Source organism: Oncorhynchus keta, chromosome 35, assembly GCF_023373465.1.
Source record: "Oncorhynchus keta strain PuntledgeMale-10-30-2019 chromosome 35, Oket_V2, whole genome shotgun sequence".
Taxonomy (NCBI): Eukaryota; Metazoa; Chordata; class Actinopteri; order Salmoniformes; family Salmonidae; genus Oncorhynchus; species Oncorhynchus keta.
Window position 1 is genome coordinate 74660518 of NC_068455.1, and position 17574 is coordinate 74678091.

At 49.5% G+C, this 17574-nt stretch overlaps 1 protein-coding gene and 2 long non-coding RNA genes across 3 annotated transcripts in view; all 3 read right to left on the reverse strand.

Moving 5' to 3' along the window:
- Positions 1 to 17574, reverse strand: part of LOC118378359 (H(+)/Cl(-) exchange transporter 5-like) — a 44975-nt gene that overhangs the window by 14580 nt on the left and 12821 nt on the right. Inside the window, exons 3-13 of the mRNA XM_052497737.1 lie at positions 14159 to 14328; positions 13289 to 13388; positions 12885 to 13072; positions 12162 to 12284; positions 9894 to 9990; positions 9356 to 9465; positions 9099 to 9179; positions 8683 to 8917; positions 8357 to 8543; positions 8124 to 8283; positions 7312 to 7498 (exon numbers count right to left, since the gene is read on the reverse strand). Of these exons, the coding sequence (XP_052353697.1) occupies positions 7312 to 7498; positions 8124 to 8283; positions 8357 to 8543; positions 8683 to 8917; positions 9099 to 9179; positions 9356 to 9465; positions 9894 to 9990; positions 12162 to 12284; positions 12885 to 13072; positions 13289 to 13388; positions 14159 to 14328 (1638 nt within the window). The remainder of the gene's footprint in view (positions 1 to 7311; positions 7499 to 8123; positions 8284 to 8356; positions 8544 to 8682; positions 8918 to 9098; positions 9180 to 9355; positions 9466 to 9893; positions 9991 to 12161; positions 12285 to 12884; positions 13073 to 13288; positions 13389 to 14158; positions 14329 to 17574) is intronic.
- On the reverse strand, positions 763 to 2978 carry LOC127916229 (uncharacterized). Its single transcript, XR_008094040.1, has 5 exons — positions 2540 to 2978; positions 2075 to 2116; positions 1730 to 1832; positions 1625 to 1666; positions 763 to 1115 (listed from the first exon to the last, which is right to left on the reverse strand). It is a non-coding gene; the product is annotated as an uncharacterized LOC127916229 (long non-coding RNA).
- On the reverse strand, positions 5052 to 6958 carry LOC127916221 (uncharacterized). Its single transcript, XR_008094025.1, has 4 exons — positions 6785 to 6958; positions 6292 to 6384; positions 6061 to 6244; positions 5052 to 5254 (listed from the first exon to the last, which is right to left on the reverse strand). It is a non-coding gene; the product is annotated as an uncharacterized LOC127916221 (long non-coding RNA).

The window sequence follows — 17574 nt, forward strand, 5'->3', positions numbered from 1 at the left end:
AGGGAGAGGGTATTCGGGGGAGGGAGAGGGTATTCGTCAAAGGGGGAGGGAGAGGGTATTCGTCAAAGACGGGGAGGGAGAGGGTATTCGTCAAAGGGGGAGGGGAGGGGGAGGGAGAGGGTAGGGGGAGGGAGAGGGTATTCGTCAAAGACGGGGAGGGAGAGGGTATCAAAGACGGAGGGAGAGGGTATTCGTCAAAGACGGAGGGAGAGGGTATTCGTCAAAGACGGGGAGGGAGAGGGTATTCGTCAAAGACGGAGGGAGAGGGTATTCGTCAAAGGGAGGGGAGGGGGAGAGAGGGGTATTCGTCAAAGACGGGGAGGGAGAGGGTATTCGTCAAAGGGGGAGGGAGAGGGTATTCGTCAAAGGGGGAGGGAGAGGGTATTCGTCAAAGGGGAGGGAGAGGGTATTCGTCAAAGGGGGAGGGAGAGGGTATTCGTCAAAGGGGAGGGAGAGGGTAGGGGGGAGGGAGAGGGTATTCGTCAAAGACGGGGAGGGAGAGGGTATTCGTCAAAGACGGGGAGGGAGAGGGTATTCGTCAAAGACGGGGAGGGAGAGGGTATTCGTCAAAGGGGGAGGGAGAGGGTATTCGTCAAAGGGGGAGGGAGAGGGTATTCGTCAAAGACGGGGAGGGAGAGGGTATTCGTCAAAGACGGGGAGGGAGAGGGTATTCGTCAAAGACGGGGAGGGAGAGGGTATTCGCCAAAGACGAGGAGTGAGAGGGTATTCGTCAAAGGGAGAGGGTATTTGTCAAAGGGGGAGGGAGACGGTATTCGACAAAGACGAGGAGTGAGAGGGTATTCGTCAAAGGGAGAGGGTATTCGTCAAAGATGGGGAGTGAGAGGGTACTCGTCAAAGGGAGAGGGTATTTGTCAAAGGGGGATGGGAGAGAGGGATGGGACAGTATCTTGGGGGAAAAGTTAGTGAAGACACTTCTGACGACTACATACTAAAAAGGAGCACCTAAGAAGTGTGATTTGAACCGCTAAGATAAACACCAGACATACAGCAACCCCACCGTAGTGGTCTAACCCCACCGTAGTGGTCTAACCCCACCGTAGTGGTCTAGTGACCTCCTCACCCAGACATCAACCCCACCGTAGTGGTTTAGTGACCTCCTCACCCAGACATCAACCCCACCGTAGTGGTCTCCTCAACCCCCCACCGTAGTGGTCTAACCCCACCGTAGTGGTTTAGTGACCTCCTCACCCAGACATAGTGACCTCCTCACCCAGACATCAACCCCACCGTAGTGGTCTAACCCCACCGTAGTGGTTTAGTGACCTCCTCACCCAGACATCAACCCCACCGTAGTGGTCTAACCCCACCGTAGTGGTTTAGTGACCTCCTCACCCAGACATCAACCCCACCGTAGTGGTCTAACCCCACCGTAGTGGTTTAGTGACCTCCTCACCCAGACATCAACCCCACCGTAGTGGTCTAACCCCACCGTAGTGGTCAACCCCACCGTGACCTCCTCCTCACCCAGACATCAACCCCACCGTAGTGGTCTAACCCCTCACCCAGACATCAACCCCACCGTGGTTTAGTGGCTCTAGTGACCTCCTCACCCAGACATCAACCCCACCGTAGTGGTCTAACCCCACCGTAGTGGTTTAGTGACCTCCTCACCCAGACATCAACCCCACCGTAGTGGTTTAGTGACCTCCTCACCCAGACATCAACTCCACCGTAGTGGTTTCCTCACCCAGACATCAACCCCACCGACCTCCTCACCCAGACATCAACCCCACCGTAGTGGTTTAGTGACCTCCTCACCCAGACATCAACCCCACCGTAGTGGTCTAACCCCACCGTAGTGGTTTAGTGACCTCCTCACCCAGACAGCAACCCCACCGTAGTGGTCTAGTGACCTCCTCACCCAGACATCAACCCCACCGTAGTGGTCTAACCCCACCGTAGTGGTCTAGTGACCTCCTCACCCAGACATCAACCCCACCGTAGTGGTCTAACCCCACCGTAGTGGTCTAATGACCTCCTCACCCAGACATCCCCCACCGTAGTGGTCTAACCCCACCGTAGTGGTCTAACCCCACCGTAGTGGTCTAGTGACCTCCTCACCCAGACATCAACCCCACCGTAGTGGTTTAGTGACCTCCTCACCCAGACATCAACCCCACCGTAGTGGTCTAACCCCACCGTAGTGGTCTAGTGACCTCCTCACCCAGACATCAACCCCACCGTAGTGGTCTAACCCCACCGTAGTGGTCTAGTGACCTCCTCACCCAGACATCAACCCCACCGTAGTGGTCTAACCCCACCGTAGTGGTCTAACCCCACCGTAGTGGTCTAGTGACCTCATCACCCAGACATCAACCCCACCGTAGTGGTCTAACCCCACCGTAGTGGTCTAGTGACCTCCTCACCCAGACATCAACCCCACCGTAGTGGTCTAACCCCACCGTAGTGGTCTAACCCCACCGTAGTGGTCTAGTGACCTCCTCACCCAGACATCAACCCCACCGTAGTGGTCTAACCCCACCGTAGTGGTCTAACCCCACCGTAGTGGTTTAGTGACCTCCTCACCCAGACATCAACCCCACCGTAGTGGTTTAGTGACCTCCTCACCCAGACATCAACCCCACCGTAGTGGTCTAACCCCACCGTAGTGGTCTAACCCCACCGTAGTGGTCTAGTGACCTCCTCACCCAGACATCAACCCCACCGTAGTGGTCTAACCCCACCGTAGTGGTCTAACCCCACCGTAGTGGTCTAGTGACCTCCTCACCCAGACATCAACCCCACCGTAGTGGTCTAATCCCACCGTAGTGGTCTAGTGACCTCCTCACCCAGACATCAACCCCACCGTAGTGGTCTAATCCCACCGTAGTGGTCTAATCCCACCGTAGTGGTTTAGTGACCTCCTCACCCAGACATCAACCCCACCGTAGTGGTCTAGTGACCTCCTCACCCAGACATCAACCCCACCGTAGTGGTCTAACCCCACCGTAGTGGTCTAGTGACCTCCTCACCCAGACATCAACCCCACCGTAGTGGTTTAGTGACCTCCTCACCCAGACATCAACCCCACCGTAGTGGTCTAACCCCACCGTAGTGGTCTAACCCCACCGTAGTGGTCTAACCCCACCGTAGTGGACCTCTCACCCAGACCAACCCACCGTAGTGGTCTAACCCCAGTGACCTCCTCACCCAGACATCAACCCCACCGTAGTGGTCTAACCCCACCGTAGTGGTCTCCTCACCCAGACATCAACCCCACCGTAGTGGTCTAACCCCCCCACCGTAGTGGTTTAGTGACCTCCTCACCCAGACATCAACCCCACCCCCCCTCACCGTAGTGGTCTAACCCCACCGTAGTGGTCTAGTGACCTCCTCACCCAGACATCAACCCCACCGTAGTGGTCTAACCCCACCGTAGTGGTCTAACCCCACCGTAGTGGTCTAACCCCACCGTAGTGGTCTAGTGACCTCCTCACCCAGACATACAGCCGCCCCACCATAGTACCCTAGTGACCTCACCATAGTACCCAAGTGACCTCCTCACCCAGACATACAGCCGCCCCCACCATAGTACCCAAGTGAACTCCTCACCAAGACATACATCAACCCCACCATAGTACCCTAGTGACCTCACCATAGTACCCAAGTGACCTCCTCACCCAGACATACAGCCGCCCCCACCATAGTACCCAAGTGAACTCCTCACCAAGACATACATCAACCCCACCATAGTACCCAAGTGACCTCCTCACCCAGACATCACATCAACCCCACCATAGTGGTCCAAGTGACCTCCTCACCTAGACATCACATCAACCCCACCATAGTAACCCCACCGTAGTGACCTCACCCCAGACATAGTACCCCAAATGACCTCCTCACCCAGACATACATCAACCCCCCCGCCATAGTACCCTAGTGACCTCCTCACCTAGACATACAGCCGCCCCCACCCCACCGTATAGTACCCCACCGTAGTGACCTCACCCAGACATCAACCCCACCGTAGTGGTTTAGTGACCTCCTCACCCAGACATCAACCCCACCAACCCCACCGTAGTGGTCTACCCCACCGTAGTGACCTCCTCCTCACCCCAGACATAACATCAACCCCACCGTAGTACCCAGACTGTGGTCTAGTGACCTCCTCACCCAGACATACACCGCAACCCCACCATAGTGGTGTAGTGACCTCCTCACCCAGACATCAACAGCCACCCCCCACCATAGTACTGTAGTGACCTCCTCACCCAGACATCAACCCCACCCACCCCACCATAGTACTGACATAACCCCACCGTGACCTCCTCACCCAGACATCACAGCAACCCCACCATAGTACTGTGTGACCTCCTCACCCAGACATCAACAGCAACCCCACCATAGTACTGTGGTTTAGTGACCTCCTCACCCAGACATCAACAGCCAACCCCACCATAGTACTCCTCAAGACCCCCCCACCGTAGTGACCTCCTCACCCAGACATACAGCAACCCCACCATAGTACCCCACCGTGTGGTCTAACCCCAGTGACCTCCTCACCCAGACATACAGCAACCCCACCATAGTACTGTAGTGACCTCCTCCCCCAGACATACAGCCGCCCCCACCATAGTACCCAAGTGAACTCCTCACCAAGACATACATCAACCCCACCATAGTACCCAAGTGACCTCCTCACCCAGACATACATCAACCCCACCATAGTACCCAAGTGACCTCACCATAGTACCCAAGTGACCTCCTCACCCAGACATACATCAACCCCACCATAGTACCCTAGTGACCTCCTCACCTAGACATACATCAGACCTCACCATAGTACCCAAATGACCTCCTCACCCAGACATACATCAACCCCACCATAGTACCCTAGTGACCTCCTCACCTAGACATACAGCCACCCCCACCATAGTACCCTAGTGACCTCACCATAGTACCCAAGTGACCTCCTCACCCAGACATACATCAACCCCACCATAGTACCCTAGTGACCTCCTCACCTAGACATACAGCCGCCCCCACCATAGTACTGTAGTGACCTCCTCACCCAGACATACAGCAACCCCACCATAGTACTGTAGTGACCTCCTCACCCAGACATGCAGCCACCCCACCATAGTACTGTAGTGACCTCCTCACCTAGACATACAGCAACCCCACCATAGTACTGTAGTGACCTCCTCACCCAGACATACAGCAACCCCACCATAGTACTGTAGTGACCTCCTCACCTAGACATGCAGCCACCCCACCATAGTACTGTAGTGACCTCCTCACCCAGACATACAGCCACCCCACCATAGTACTGTAGTGACCTCCTCACCCAGACATACAGCACCACCCCTCCTCACCAGACATAGTACTGTAGTGACCTCCTCACCCAGACATACAGCAACCCCACCATAGTACTGTAGTGACCTCCTCACCCAGACATGCAGCCACCCCACCATAGTACTGTAGTGACCTCCTCACCCAGACATACAGCAACCCCACCATAGTACTGTAGTGACCTCCTCACCCAGACATGCAGCCACCCCACCATAGTACTGTAGTGACCTCCTCACCCAGACATACAGCAACCCCACCATAGTACTGTAGTGACCTCCTCACCTAGACATACAGCAACCCCACCATAGTACTGTAGTGACCTCCTCACCCAGACATACAGCAGCCCCACCATAGTACTGTAGTGACCTCCTCACCCAGACATACAGCAACCCCACCATAGTACTGTAGTGACCTCCTCACCCAGACATACAGCAACCCCACCATAGTACTGTAGTGACCTCCTCACCCAGACATACAGCAACCCCACCATAGTACTGTAGTGACCTCCTCACCTAGACATCACAACCCCACCATAGACATGCAGCCACCCCCACCATAGTACTGTAGTGACCTCCTCACCCAGACATACAGCCACCCCACCATAGTACTGTAGTGACCTCCTCACCCAGACATACAGCAACCCCACCATAGTACTGTAGTGACCTCCTCACCCAGACATGCAGCAACCCCACCATAGTACTGTACCTCCTCACCCAGACATAGTACCCCACCATAGTACCAAGTGACCTCCTCACCTAGACATACAGCAACCCCACCATAGTACTGTAGTGACCTCCTCACCCAGACATGCAGCCACCCCACCATAGTACTGTAGTGACCTCCTCACCCAGACATACAGCAACCCCACCATAGTACTGTAGTGACCTCCTCACCTAGACATACAGCAACCCCACCATAGTACTGTAGTGACCTCCTCACCCAGACATACAGCCGCCCCCACCATAGTACTGTAGTGACCTCCTCACCCAGACATACAGCCACCCCCACCATAGTACCCAAGTGACCTCCTCACCAAGACATACATCAACCCCACCATAGTACTGTAGTGACCTCCTCACCCAGACATACAGCACCCCACCATAGTACCACCCCATACATCAACCCCACCATAGTGACTGTAGTACTGACCTCCTCACCCAGACATACAGCAACCCCACCATAGTACTGTAGTGACCTCCTCACCTAGACATACAGCCACCCCACCATAGTACTGTAGTGACCTCCTCACCCAGACATACAGCAACCCCACCATAGTACTGTAGTGACCTCCTCACCCAGACATACAGCCACCCCACCATAGTACTGTAGTGACCTCCTCACCCAGACATACAGCCACCCCACCATAGTACTGTAGTGACCTCCTCACCCAGACATACAGCCACCCCACCATAGTACTGTAGTGACCTCCTCACCCAGACATACAGCCACCCCACCATAGTACTGTAGTGACCTCCTCACCCAGACATACAGCCACCCCACCATAGTACTGTAGTGACCTCCTCACCCAGACATACAGCAACCCCACCATAGTACTGTAGTGACCTCCTCACCCAGACATACAGCAACCCCACCATAGTACTGTAGTGACCTCCTCACCCAGACATGCAGCCACCCCACCATAGTACTGTAGTGACCTCCTCACCCAGACATACAGCCTCCTCACCTACCCCCCCACCATAGTACTGTAGTGACCTCCTCACCCAGACATACAGCCACCCCACCATAGTACTGTAGTGACCTCCTCACCCAGACATACAGCAACCCCACCATAGTACTGTAGTGACCTCCTCACCCAGACATACAGCAACCCCCACCATAGTACTGTAGTGACCTCCTCACCCAGACATAAAGCAACCCCACCATAGTACTGTAGTGACCTCCTCACCCAGACATACAGCAACCCCACCATAGTACTGTAGTGACCTCCTCACCCAGACATACAGCAACCCCACCATAGTACTCTCGTGATCTCCTCACCTAGACATGCAGCCGCCCCCACCATAGCGTAGAGCCCTGGTGTGATACAGTCCGCCCCTGATGAGCACCAGCCCTTGACGATGAGCCAGTCATGATGGTTCAACGCCATCTGTTCCATGGCAACTCCCAGCAGTCTGCCTACTATCGCCCCTACAGCCATACTGGGGATGAAGAGACCGGAAGGGACCTGGAGAGATGAGCATGGAACCAATTGTCAAATAATGATTGTCCTTCTTGCTGTTACTAGTGTCCTAGCCACGGGGTGTACTTGTACAACAAGCTGCCTCACTACAGAAACAGGAGATAGGCTCCTACGCTATGGGCCGTTCTGGCTCGGACAAGGTTATTAGAGAATATATCACAGATTAATTTTATCAAAAATATGTAAACCGGGCCTCCTGGGTGGCGCAGTGGTCTAAGGCCACCAGAGACTCTGGGTTCGAGCCCAGGCTCTGTCGCGACAGATGTCCTTGTCTCATTGCGCACCTCCTGTGGAGGGCCGGGCGCAGTGAGCGCCAACCAAGGTCACCCGGTGTTTCCTCCGACACATTGGTGCGGCTGGCTTCCAGGTTGTATGGCGCAATGTGAAGCAGTAACTTGGTTGGGTTGTGTTTCGGAGGACGCATGACTTTCAACCTTCGTCTCTTCCGACCCCATACGGGAGTTGTAGCGATGAGACAAGATAGTAACTACTAACAATTGGAAACCACGAAATTGGGGAAAAAAGGGGGTAAAATAAATCAATAAATATAAGTAAAACAATATTTTTTTTTTAAATGTATCATCACACAACCCACCTATCCCACACCTACCTTCATGCCGAAGGTAACCACAGTGACCAGCATCTTGAAGAAGAGTGCCAGAGCCAGTTGCCATAGCGCTGTATACACACCTGGTCCAGCTGGCCTATCAGGGAGTGTGTTACTGAACGCCCTATCAGCGAGGCTGGCACTAAACACACCAGAGTCAGACCTGAAGGAATTAAATAAGTAAATATTAGTTGACAACGTTTAAAAAAAAACACACTCCCTCCCCCAGTTAGTACCTGTTCTCAGAGCTGTTGTAGTCACACAGCTGTGAGGAATCCAGTAGAGAACAGTCATTAAACAGTTCTGAGATCAGTTCTGACCCACTCATCCTGGTGTAACTGTTCGGGAAGGAGAGGAGGGCTGTGATTCCAGTTACCACTAAGACCTCCAGCACCGGGTAGTGGCCCAGACGAGTGGTCTTACCTGAGGAGAGGAGGAAGTTCATCACGTCATTATTGGGACAATTAACAAATCATTCAATCAGTCAATCAAAACTGGAACAGGAGAGAAACAGGCTCATTCATTATAAGTAGTCTCTCTCTCATCCCTCCCTCCTACTCACGCCTTCTGCACCAGGCGATATTAGCCCTGATGAAGAGCGCCCCCCAGAGGCCACCGAAGATGCCCAGCAGGGTGAACGGGACCAGCTCCACCATGTGCCAGGGGGTATGGAACTCTACGTAGAACAAGACCAGTCGGCTGTTACCGAACGGGTTGATGGAGCGCAGAGTGAAGGCTGCCACCAACGCAGCGAAGAACGACCTCCACAGAGTCTTCAGAGGGAAGTAGTAGCTCACCTGGGCAGAGGGAGAAGAGAGAAGGAGGTCTCCTTCACGGTCAAAAGGACTAGTTTCACGCAGTAGTGAGCCTTAGTTCAAGTCTCTTACTTACAGTAACATTGGTGAAATCTCCAGGCTTATACCTGATTGTTTTACTTTATTCTAATTCAGGTTAAGAGTTGGACATGGGTTCCCTTACCTCCTCTAGACTAAACAGCACTCCTCCTATAGGAGCGCCAAAGGCCACAGACACGCCCACTGCTGCGGCTGCAGATAACACCTAGGACAGATGGGTAGATCACTATATACTAACACAAAATATTCAGATGAAGGTAATGGAGACAATAAGAGGCCTCTGCACAGTATTGAGATACAACCATGATTCTAACAAAATGAACAATGATCTATTCCACCTCGACTGAGATGATTCAAACAGCCGTCTGTCTCTTCTCTCACCTCTCGTCGTTTCGCTTCGTTCTGTCGGTACTTTGTGAATAGATGACAGAGGATGTTGGCACAGCAACATGCTACATGGACCAGGGGTCCTTCCTTGCCAAGACTGAGACCTGTAGAGACAAAGACAAGTCAGTGTTTGTGTAGAGACAGAAAGCGAGAGAGAAAGCGAGGGAGAGAAAGCGGGAGAGAAAGAGGGAGAGAGAGAAAGCGGGAGAGAGAGAAAGCGGGAGAGAGAAAGCGGGAGAGAGAAAGCGGGAGAGAGAAAGCGGGAGAGAGAAAGCGGGAGAGAGAAAGCGGGAGAGAGAAAGCGGGAGAGAGAAAGCGGGAGAGAGAAAGCGGGAGAGAGAAAGCGGGAGAGAGAAAGCGGGAGAGAGAAAGCGGGAGAGAGAAAGCGGGAGAGAGAAAGCGGGAGAGAGAAAGCGAGAGAGAGAAAGCGAGAGAGAAAGCGAGAGAGAAAGCGAGAGAGAAAGCGAGAGAGAAAGCGAGAGAGAAAGCGAGAGAGAAAGCGAGAGAGAAAGAGGGAGTGTGAGAGCAGTACCAGAAGAGACAGCCAGGACCAGGGTAATTGTCTTGATGATTAGGGTCCATTTCCCCAGGTAGCCTCTAATGATGAACCCAGAGAGTATGGTCTTTATCTGGGGAGACACGAGAGGGGAGAGGGGGTTAGGGTTTGGAGGTCATGGAGAAAACCAACTGAGGCATCTGTAGAAGCAAGGAAGCAAAGACATTTGGTTCAAGTTCATTAGGGCACGCCGTAGCAAATCATTTTTCAACGAAATATGAAAACAAGTTTATGATTGGTCACATTCAGGTGGTCGATCCTTGTTTCAGTCGGTTGTGTTTAAAACGGTAGAAAACTAAGTGAAAAACCCAAACTAACAAAAACTCACCAAAAAGCACAACCAGACAGTTTGCAGAACAAAGATATGCTAACTTGATCACTCCGAGCGAGATGAACATGTGGTCATCTATTTTAAAAAATGGTGTGGTTGTTGCAAAACAGTACCAATGTGTCAATAATGGGTTTTAAAACATCTCTCTTGAACGTGGGACCTTTGACAGGCTTTCACACTGCTGTTACCTCAGTTTGAGATGTCAGTCAACTCCCAATGGGACCGTCTCTTTCTCCTACAGGGTCTGTGTCCCACATGGCACCCTATTCATTATACAGTGCCCTATATGTGACCAGATAAATAGGGAACAACGTAGGGAATGGGGTGCGATTTGAGACATTTAAAAAAAAAGGTAGCCTTTATTTAACTAGGCGAGTCAGTTAAAGAACAAATTCTTATTTACAATGACGGCCCACCCCGGACGACGCTGGGCCAATTGTGCGCCACCCTATGGGACGCCCAATCACAGCCGGTTGTGATACAGCCTGGATTCGTTGCACATCTCCCCATTACATCATGAAGGGATTCATATTGTTTTGCTTTGGTGACATTTGTCCCAATATCACGAGGGAAATAAAAATGCAGTCGTTTTTTGGCACGTTGTGTGTGTGTGTGTGTGTGTTTGTTTGCTGTAAATGAGTGTGTATGTGTGTGTGTGTGTTTGTTTGCTGTAAATGAGTGTGTGTGTGTTCTGCCGCCAAAAACACAAGGAACAGATCTGATTCTATGAGTGAGCCAAACATATTAAAGGACAGTGTGTCTGCCAGCGTCATGATGCTAGTGTGTGTGTCAGTAGTTGTGGCTACAACTGAAAGTGTTTTAGCCCAATTTCGAAGGACAAGAGGTCAGTGATGACCCCAATAACACAGATATGGTCTTCACTCCAAAACAAACTGGCCGCATCCCAAACGGCACTCGATTCCAGTGTCCTAGTGAATTTTTACAGAGGATAGGATGCCATTTGGGACTGTTTTCTCAAAAATACAGACAAGAGCACGAGACGATCACGGTATGGCTTTAAACACCTGGTAGTGATTACATTTAGAAAATTGTACAAAAAAAAAAAAGTGAGTTTCTGAAATTCAAAGCAAAATGTTCATGTTGATATGTCAGAGTACGTTTTCAAAGAGAAATATGGATTGTTTTGGTGAGGTATTAGTCACTTCAGAAGGGCTGTTTACGTGTCATTGTGCTTTAAGTAAATCACACAGCAACATCCATTTTTTGTATCCCAATTGTTTTTAATATTATTTTGTATTTTTCTGAAATATCTCCTTGAGCCGTTTTAGCACTCTGGGTTTGTTTACGGAAGTAAAACTGGGTCTGAGTTTCTAAAAGGTTCAATAGAATTGGACTTCAATGAGACTGAAAAAGGCCAGGAGAGACAAACAAATATTTTTTCAGAAAAAAGCTTCATTCTTTTTTAACACTTGTGTCATATCTGACAGTGTCTGAACCAAAACTGTGTTAGTTAGCCCACTGAGCTAAAGGCTGAATGTGTCTCTCTGTCTGTCTGTCTGAACCAAAACTGTGTTAGTTAGCCCACTGAGCTAAAGGCTGAATGTGTCTCTGTCTGTCTGAACCAAAACTGTGTTAGTTAGCCCACTGAGCTAAAGGCTGAATGTGTCTCTCTGTCTGTCTGTCTGAACCAAAACTGTGTTAGTTAGCCCACTGAGCTAAAGGCTGAATGTGTCTCTCTGTCTGTCTGTCTGTCTGAACCAAAACTGTGTTAGTTAGCCCACTGAGCTAAAGGCTGAATGTGTCTCTCTGTCCGTCTGTCTGAACCAAAACTGTGTTAGTTAGCCCACTGAGCTAAAGGCTGAATGTGTCTCTCTGTCTGTCTGTCTGTCTGAACCAAAACTGTGTTAGTTAGCCCACTGAGCTAAAGGCTGAATGAGTCTGTCTGTGTTCACCTCTGGTATTCCTGATCCACAGGCGTAAGGTGCGAAGGCCCGGACCAGAATGACAGCCAGGAAGGAGAACAGTAGAGCGCACAACATGAACATCAAGTAGTTGACTATGTACGCTGCTGCCCCCTACAGGACACAGAGGAATGACAGGGTTAGGAATAGATACAGTAGAAAACAGAGCATCAGGTTGTTGACTGTGTACGCTGCTGCCCCCTACAGGACACAGAGGAATGACAGGGTTAGGTATAGATACAGTAGAAAACAGAGCATCAGGTAGTTGACTATGTACACTGCCGCCCCCTACAGGACACACAGAGGAAAGACAGGGTTAGGTATAGATACAGTAGAAAACAGAGCATCAAGTAGTTGACTATGTACACTGCTGCCCCCTACAGGACACACAGAGGAAAGACAGGGTTAGGTATAGATACAGTAGAAAACAGAGCATCAAGTAGTTGACTATGTACACTGCTGCCCCCTACAGGACACACAGAGGAAAGACAGGATTGAACAGTACTGTAATCTGGTCACGGTGAGTAAACACCAGATAATGTATCGTCTCAACCACCAGAGGGAGCTCACACACAACTGAAAATTCACTAAGCCATTGTGAATGGCATCACAAAAAAAGTAGAAACTCAAATATGGGAAGTTAGTTATTTTTCAATGATCGACAAATGCTTACACACACACACACCCCCCTCCCAACTTCTCCCCCCTCCTCACCTCTGAGCTACCACCCAGCAGTTCAGCCCAGCTCTGCCACTGTGGACACTTGTCCCTCTCTTGAAAGGTGGTTTGGTTAGAGCCCCAGCAGCAGTGTTCATGGTTGAACCAGAAGCCAGACAGACACACACCCTCCTTCAGGTCTGTTAACCAGTGAGCCGAGATGTCTATACAGCCTGCTAGAGCACCTGGAGAGAGGAGAGAGACCAAGAGGAGAGAGAGCGAGAGGAGAGAGAGCGAGAGGAGAGAGAGCGAGAGGACAGAGCGAGAGGACAGAGCGAGAGGGGATAGAGAAAAAGAGAGGGAGATGAAAGAGGGGATAGAGTTTGAGAAAGAGAGTGGAACAAAGAGGAATATTCTACTGTATAGGAAGAGTGATTGGACGATGAGAGAGTCACATGCACCTGACAAGAGTCCTATGAGCAGCATGAGGAGCCAGCCGGAGAAGGCATCACTGATGCTGTGGAGCAGGGCCCAGGTAGACTGCTCACTCTTACTGGTGATCTGGAGAAGAGAGGGAGTCAGTTTTCACTTTTCCTCTTATGCAAAGGCCTTGTAGATTAGGCCATCATCCTTATTTCCTCTAAGGTCAGCTACGGTTACTGTAGTGACCATGGCAACATGACACAGGCCGGCCTTCCTTAGCTCTTAGGAGACAAAGTCATTGGTACATTTTCATTCCTAATGCCATACTGATGAGACAGCTCCCATTTAACCTATATTATCCAGTGGACAAATGACAACTATCTGCGTGTTTTGTTGACTGTGTCTAAGGCCCGTGTCGAGCTGGAAGAAGCTACAGAAGGACATTAAATTACAGACGCTCGTCTCTTCGGATGAGTTCATAGCGAGGGTTAAAACTACGGTGGTCGATGTTTTCACCTAGATGCACTACACCGTCCCAAAGCATCTCGCCTGCTCAATGAAATTGATGTTCTTAAAACTGTTTTGTGTTGTATATGCTATTTAGCAGAGTATATGTATATGTGTTGTAAATGTGTCACACTCAGAGTGCTGCTATATTGGCCAGGTATCTATTGTAAAATAGATTTTAATCTCAGTGAGACTAACCTGGTTAAATGTAATTTAAATTTTAAAAAAATTGAAAGGTCTCTTCCTCAATTCATTGTCTCTCCTCGCCTCCTTCCCAGCACTCATTGGAGAAGGTCAGAGGGGAAGGGCCATGGGCTTCCTTGTCCAATGAGTGTTGAGAAGATGGCTGTGAGGAACCAATGAAAGATGAAATTGAGAAAGCTGTGACCATGAACCCACACCTCTCTGTGGCGGTCGCGGTCCTTGCTCTTCTCTCTGACCCAGTCGATGGTATTGAAGTCTTCGTAGGTCCCTACCCCCGGTACCGGCTCATCTAGTAGGTCCATCAGCTTACCGTTACTACCAGCCCCGTTACTGGTCATACCATTAGAGTAACCGGTATTACCGTAGCCTTGGAGGGAGGGAGAGAGGGATTTGTTAACACACACACACGTTACCAACTAAGTAAGATGTGAAAGAACATTATTAGAAAATAATGTGTTTTGTACTCATATCAATAACGCAATTATAATAAAACAATACGACACATTATTAGAATAACATGCGTGTGATTGACCTTAGACACATTATTAGAATAACATGCGTGTGATTGACCTTAGACACATTATTAGAATAACATGCGTGTGATTGACCTTAGACACATTATTAGAATAACATGCGTGTGATTGACCTTAGACACATTATTAGAATAACATGCGTGTGATTGGCCTTAGACACATTATTAGAATAACATGCGTGTGATTGACCTTAGACACATTATTAGAATAACATGCGTGTGATTGACCTTAGACACATTATTAGAATAACATGCGTGTGATTGGCCTTAGACACATTATTAGAATAACATGCGTGTGATTGACCTTAGACACATTATTAGAATAACATGCGTGTGATTGACCTTAGACACATTATTAGAATAACATGCGTGTGATTGACCTTAGACACATTATTAGAATAACATGCGTGTGATTGACCTTAGACACATTATTAGAATAACATGTGTGTGATTGGCCTTAGACACATTTCCCAAGACACAAAACTCCACAAACCATAGACAGGCAGAGGATGTGTCACAAACGGTACCCTATTCCCTACGGGACAATCTCAAGTCCTCGGTCTGTCTTCTCACACCTTCTCAAAACCCATTGGATAAGAACGCCAGAGCTCCCACCCCTCTGACCTTCTCCTCCAATGGGTTTAGAGGAGGCGTCGAGGAGATTCTCTTTAAACCACAGCCCTTTTGAAGAACAGAGTGCCATTTCCAACAGAGTTAGCGCCTGCGACAATAACCACAACAACAACTCTAATCAACATGTCTCTAACTGCAACAGAGTTTGCGCCCGCGACAATAACCACAACAACAACTCTAATCAACATCTCTCTAACGGCAACAGAGTTAGCGCCCACGACAATAACCACAACAACAACTCTAATCAACATCTCTCTAACGGCAACAGAGTTAGCGCCCACGACAATAACCACAACAACAACTCTAACCAACATCTCTCTAACAGCAACAGAGTTTGCGCCCGCGACAATAACCACAACAACAACTCTAATCAACATCTCTCTAACGGCAACAGAGTTAGCGCCCACGACAATAACCACAACAACAACTCTAATCAACATCTCTCTAACGGCAACAGAGTTAGCGCCCACGACAATAACCACAACAACAACTCTAACCAACATCTCTCTAACAGCAACAGAGTTAGCGCCTGCGACAATAACCACAACAACAACTCTAATCAACATCTCTCTAACGGCAACAGAGTTAGCGCCCACGACAATAACCACAACAACAACTCTAACCAACATCTCTCTAACAGCAACAGAGTTTGCGCCCGCGACAATAACCACAACAACAACTCTAACCAACATCTCTCTAACGGCAACAGGAAGTGACACAGGATGCAGCCCGATTTCAGCTTGTTGTGCGAAACACAATACGGTCCCTGGTGAAAGCACAGTGGTTACTCCACTGAAAACACCACCACCATCGTCAGTCAACAGAGTGGAAGTCATGGCAGCCTATTCCCTTTATAGTGCACTACTTCTGACCAGGACCCATAGGACTCCGGGTCAAAACTAGTGCACTTCAGAAAGTACACTATGACTTAATGTGTTACAGCCTGAAGAACGGATTCAACGGACTTCACCCCATAACGTCAAAGTGGAACTGTCTTTTTAGAAATTAAACACAAAATGTACAGCTGAACCATGTGTCAATACGTATTCAACCCCTTTGTTATGACGCCTGAATACGTTCAGGAGTAACAATGTACTTAATGTGCTCAACCAGTCACATAAGAAGTTGCATGGACTCACTCGGTTTGCAATAATAGTGTTTAACATGATTTTTTTTAAATTACTACCTGATCTCTGTTCCCCACATATATAGAGAAGTGTAAGGTACCTCAGTTGGGCAGTGGTCTCTGTACCCCACACATATAGAGAAGTGTAAGGTACCTCAGTTGGGCAGTGGTCTCTGTTCCCCACACATATAGAGAAGTGTAAGGTACCTCAGTTGGGCAGTGGTCTCTGTACCCCACACATATAGAGAAGTGTAAGGTACCTCAGTTGGGCAGTGGTCTCTGTACCCCACACATATAGAGAAGTGTAAGGTACCTCAGTTGGGCAGTGGTCTCTGTACCCCACACATATAGAGAAGTGTAAGGTACCTCAGTTGGGCAGTGGTCTCTGTACCCCACACATATAGAGAAGTGTAAGGTACCTCAGTTGGGCAGTGGTCTCTGTACCCCACACATATAGAGAAGTGTAAGGTACCTCAGTTGGGCAGTGGTCTCTGTACCCCACACATATAGAGAAGTGTAAGGTACCTCAGTTGGGCAGTGGTCTCTGTACCCCACACATATAGAGAAGTGTAAGGTACCTCAGTTGGGCAGTGGTCTCTGTTCCCCACACATATAGAGAAGTGTAAGGTACCTCAGTTGGGCAGTGGTCTCTGTTCCCCACACATATAGAGAAGTGTAAGGTACCTCAGTTGGGCAGTGGTCTCTGTTCCCCACACATATAGAGAAGTGTAAGGTACCTCAGTTGGGCAGTGGTCTCTGTTCCCCACACATATAGAGAAGTGTAAGGTACCTCAGTTGGGCAGTGGTCTCTGTTCCCCACACATATAGAGAAGTGTAAGGTACCTCAGTTGGGCAGTGGTCTCTGTTCCCCACACATATAGAGAAGTGTAAGGTACCTCAGTTGGGCAGTGGTCTCTGTTCCCCACACATATAGAGAAGTGTAAGGTACCTCAGTTGGGCAGTGGATTTCAAACACAGATTCAACCACAAAGACCAGAGCAGTTTTCCAAAGCCTTGCAAAAAAGGGCACCGATTGGTAGATGGGTAAAAAATGAAACAAAGCAGATTTTGAATATCCCTTTGAGCATGGTGCAGTTATTAATTACACTTTGGATAGTGTATCAATACACCCAGTCACTACAAAGATACAGGCGTCCTTCTTAACTCAGTTGCCGGAGAGGAAGGAAACTGCTCATGGATTTGACCATGAGGCCAATGTTGACTTTAAAACAGCTACATAGTTTAATGGCTGTGATGAGAGAAAATTGAGGATGGATCAACAACCTTGTAGTTACTCCACAATACTGACCTAAATTAGAGTG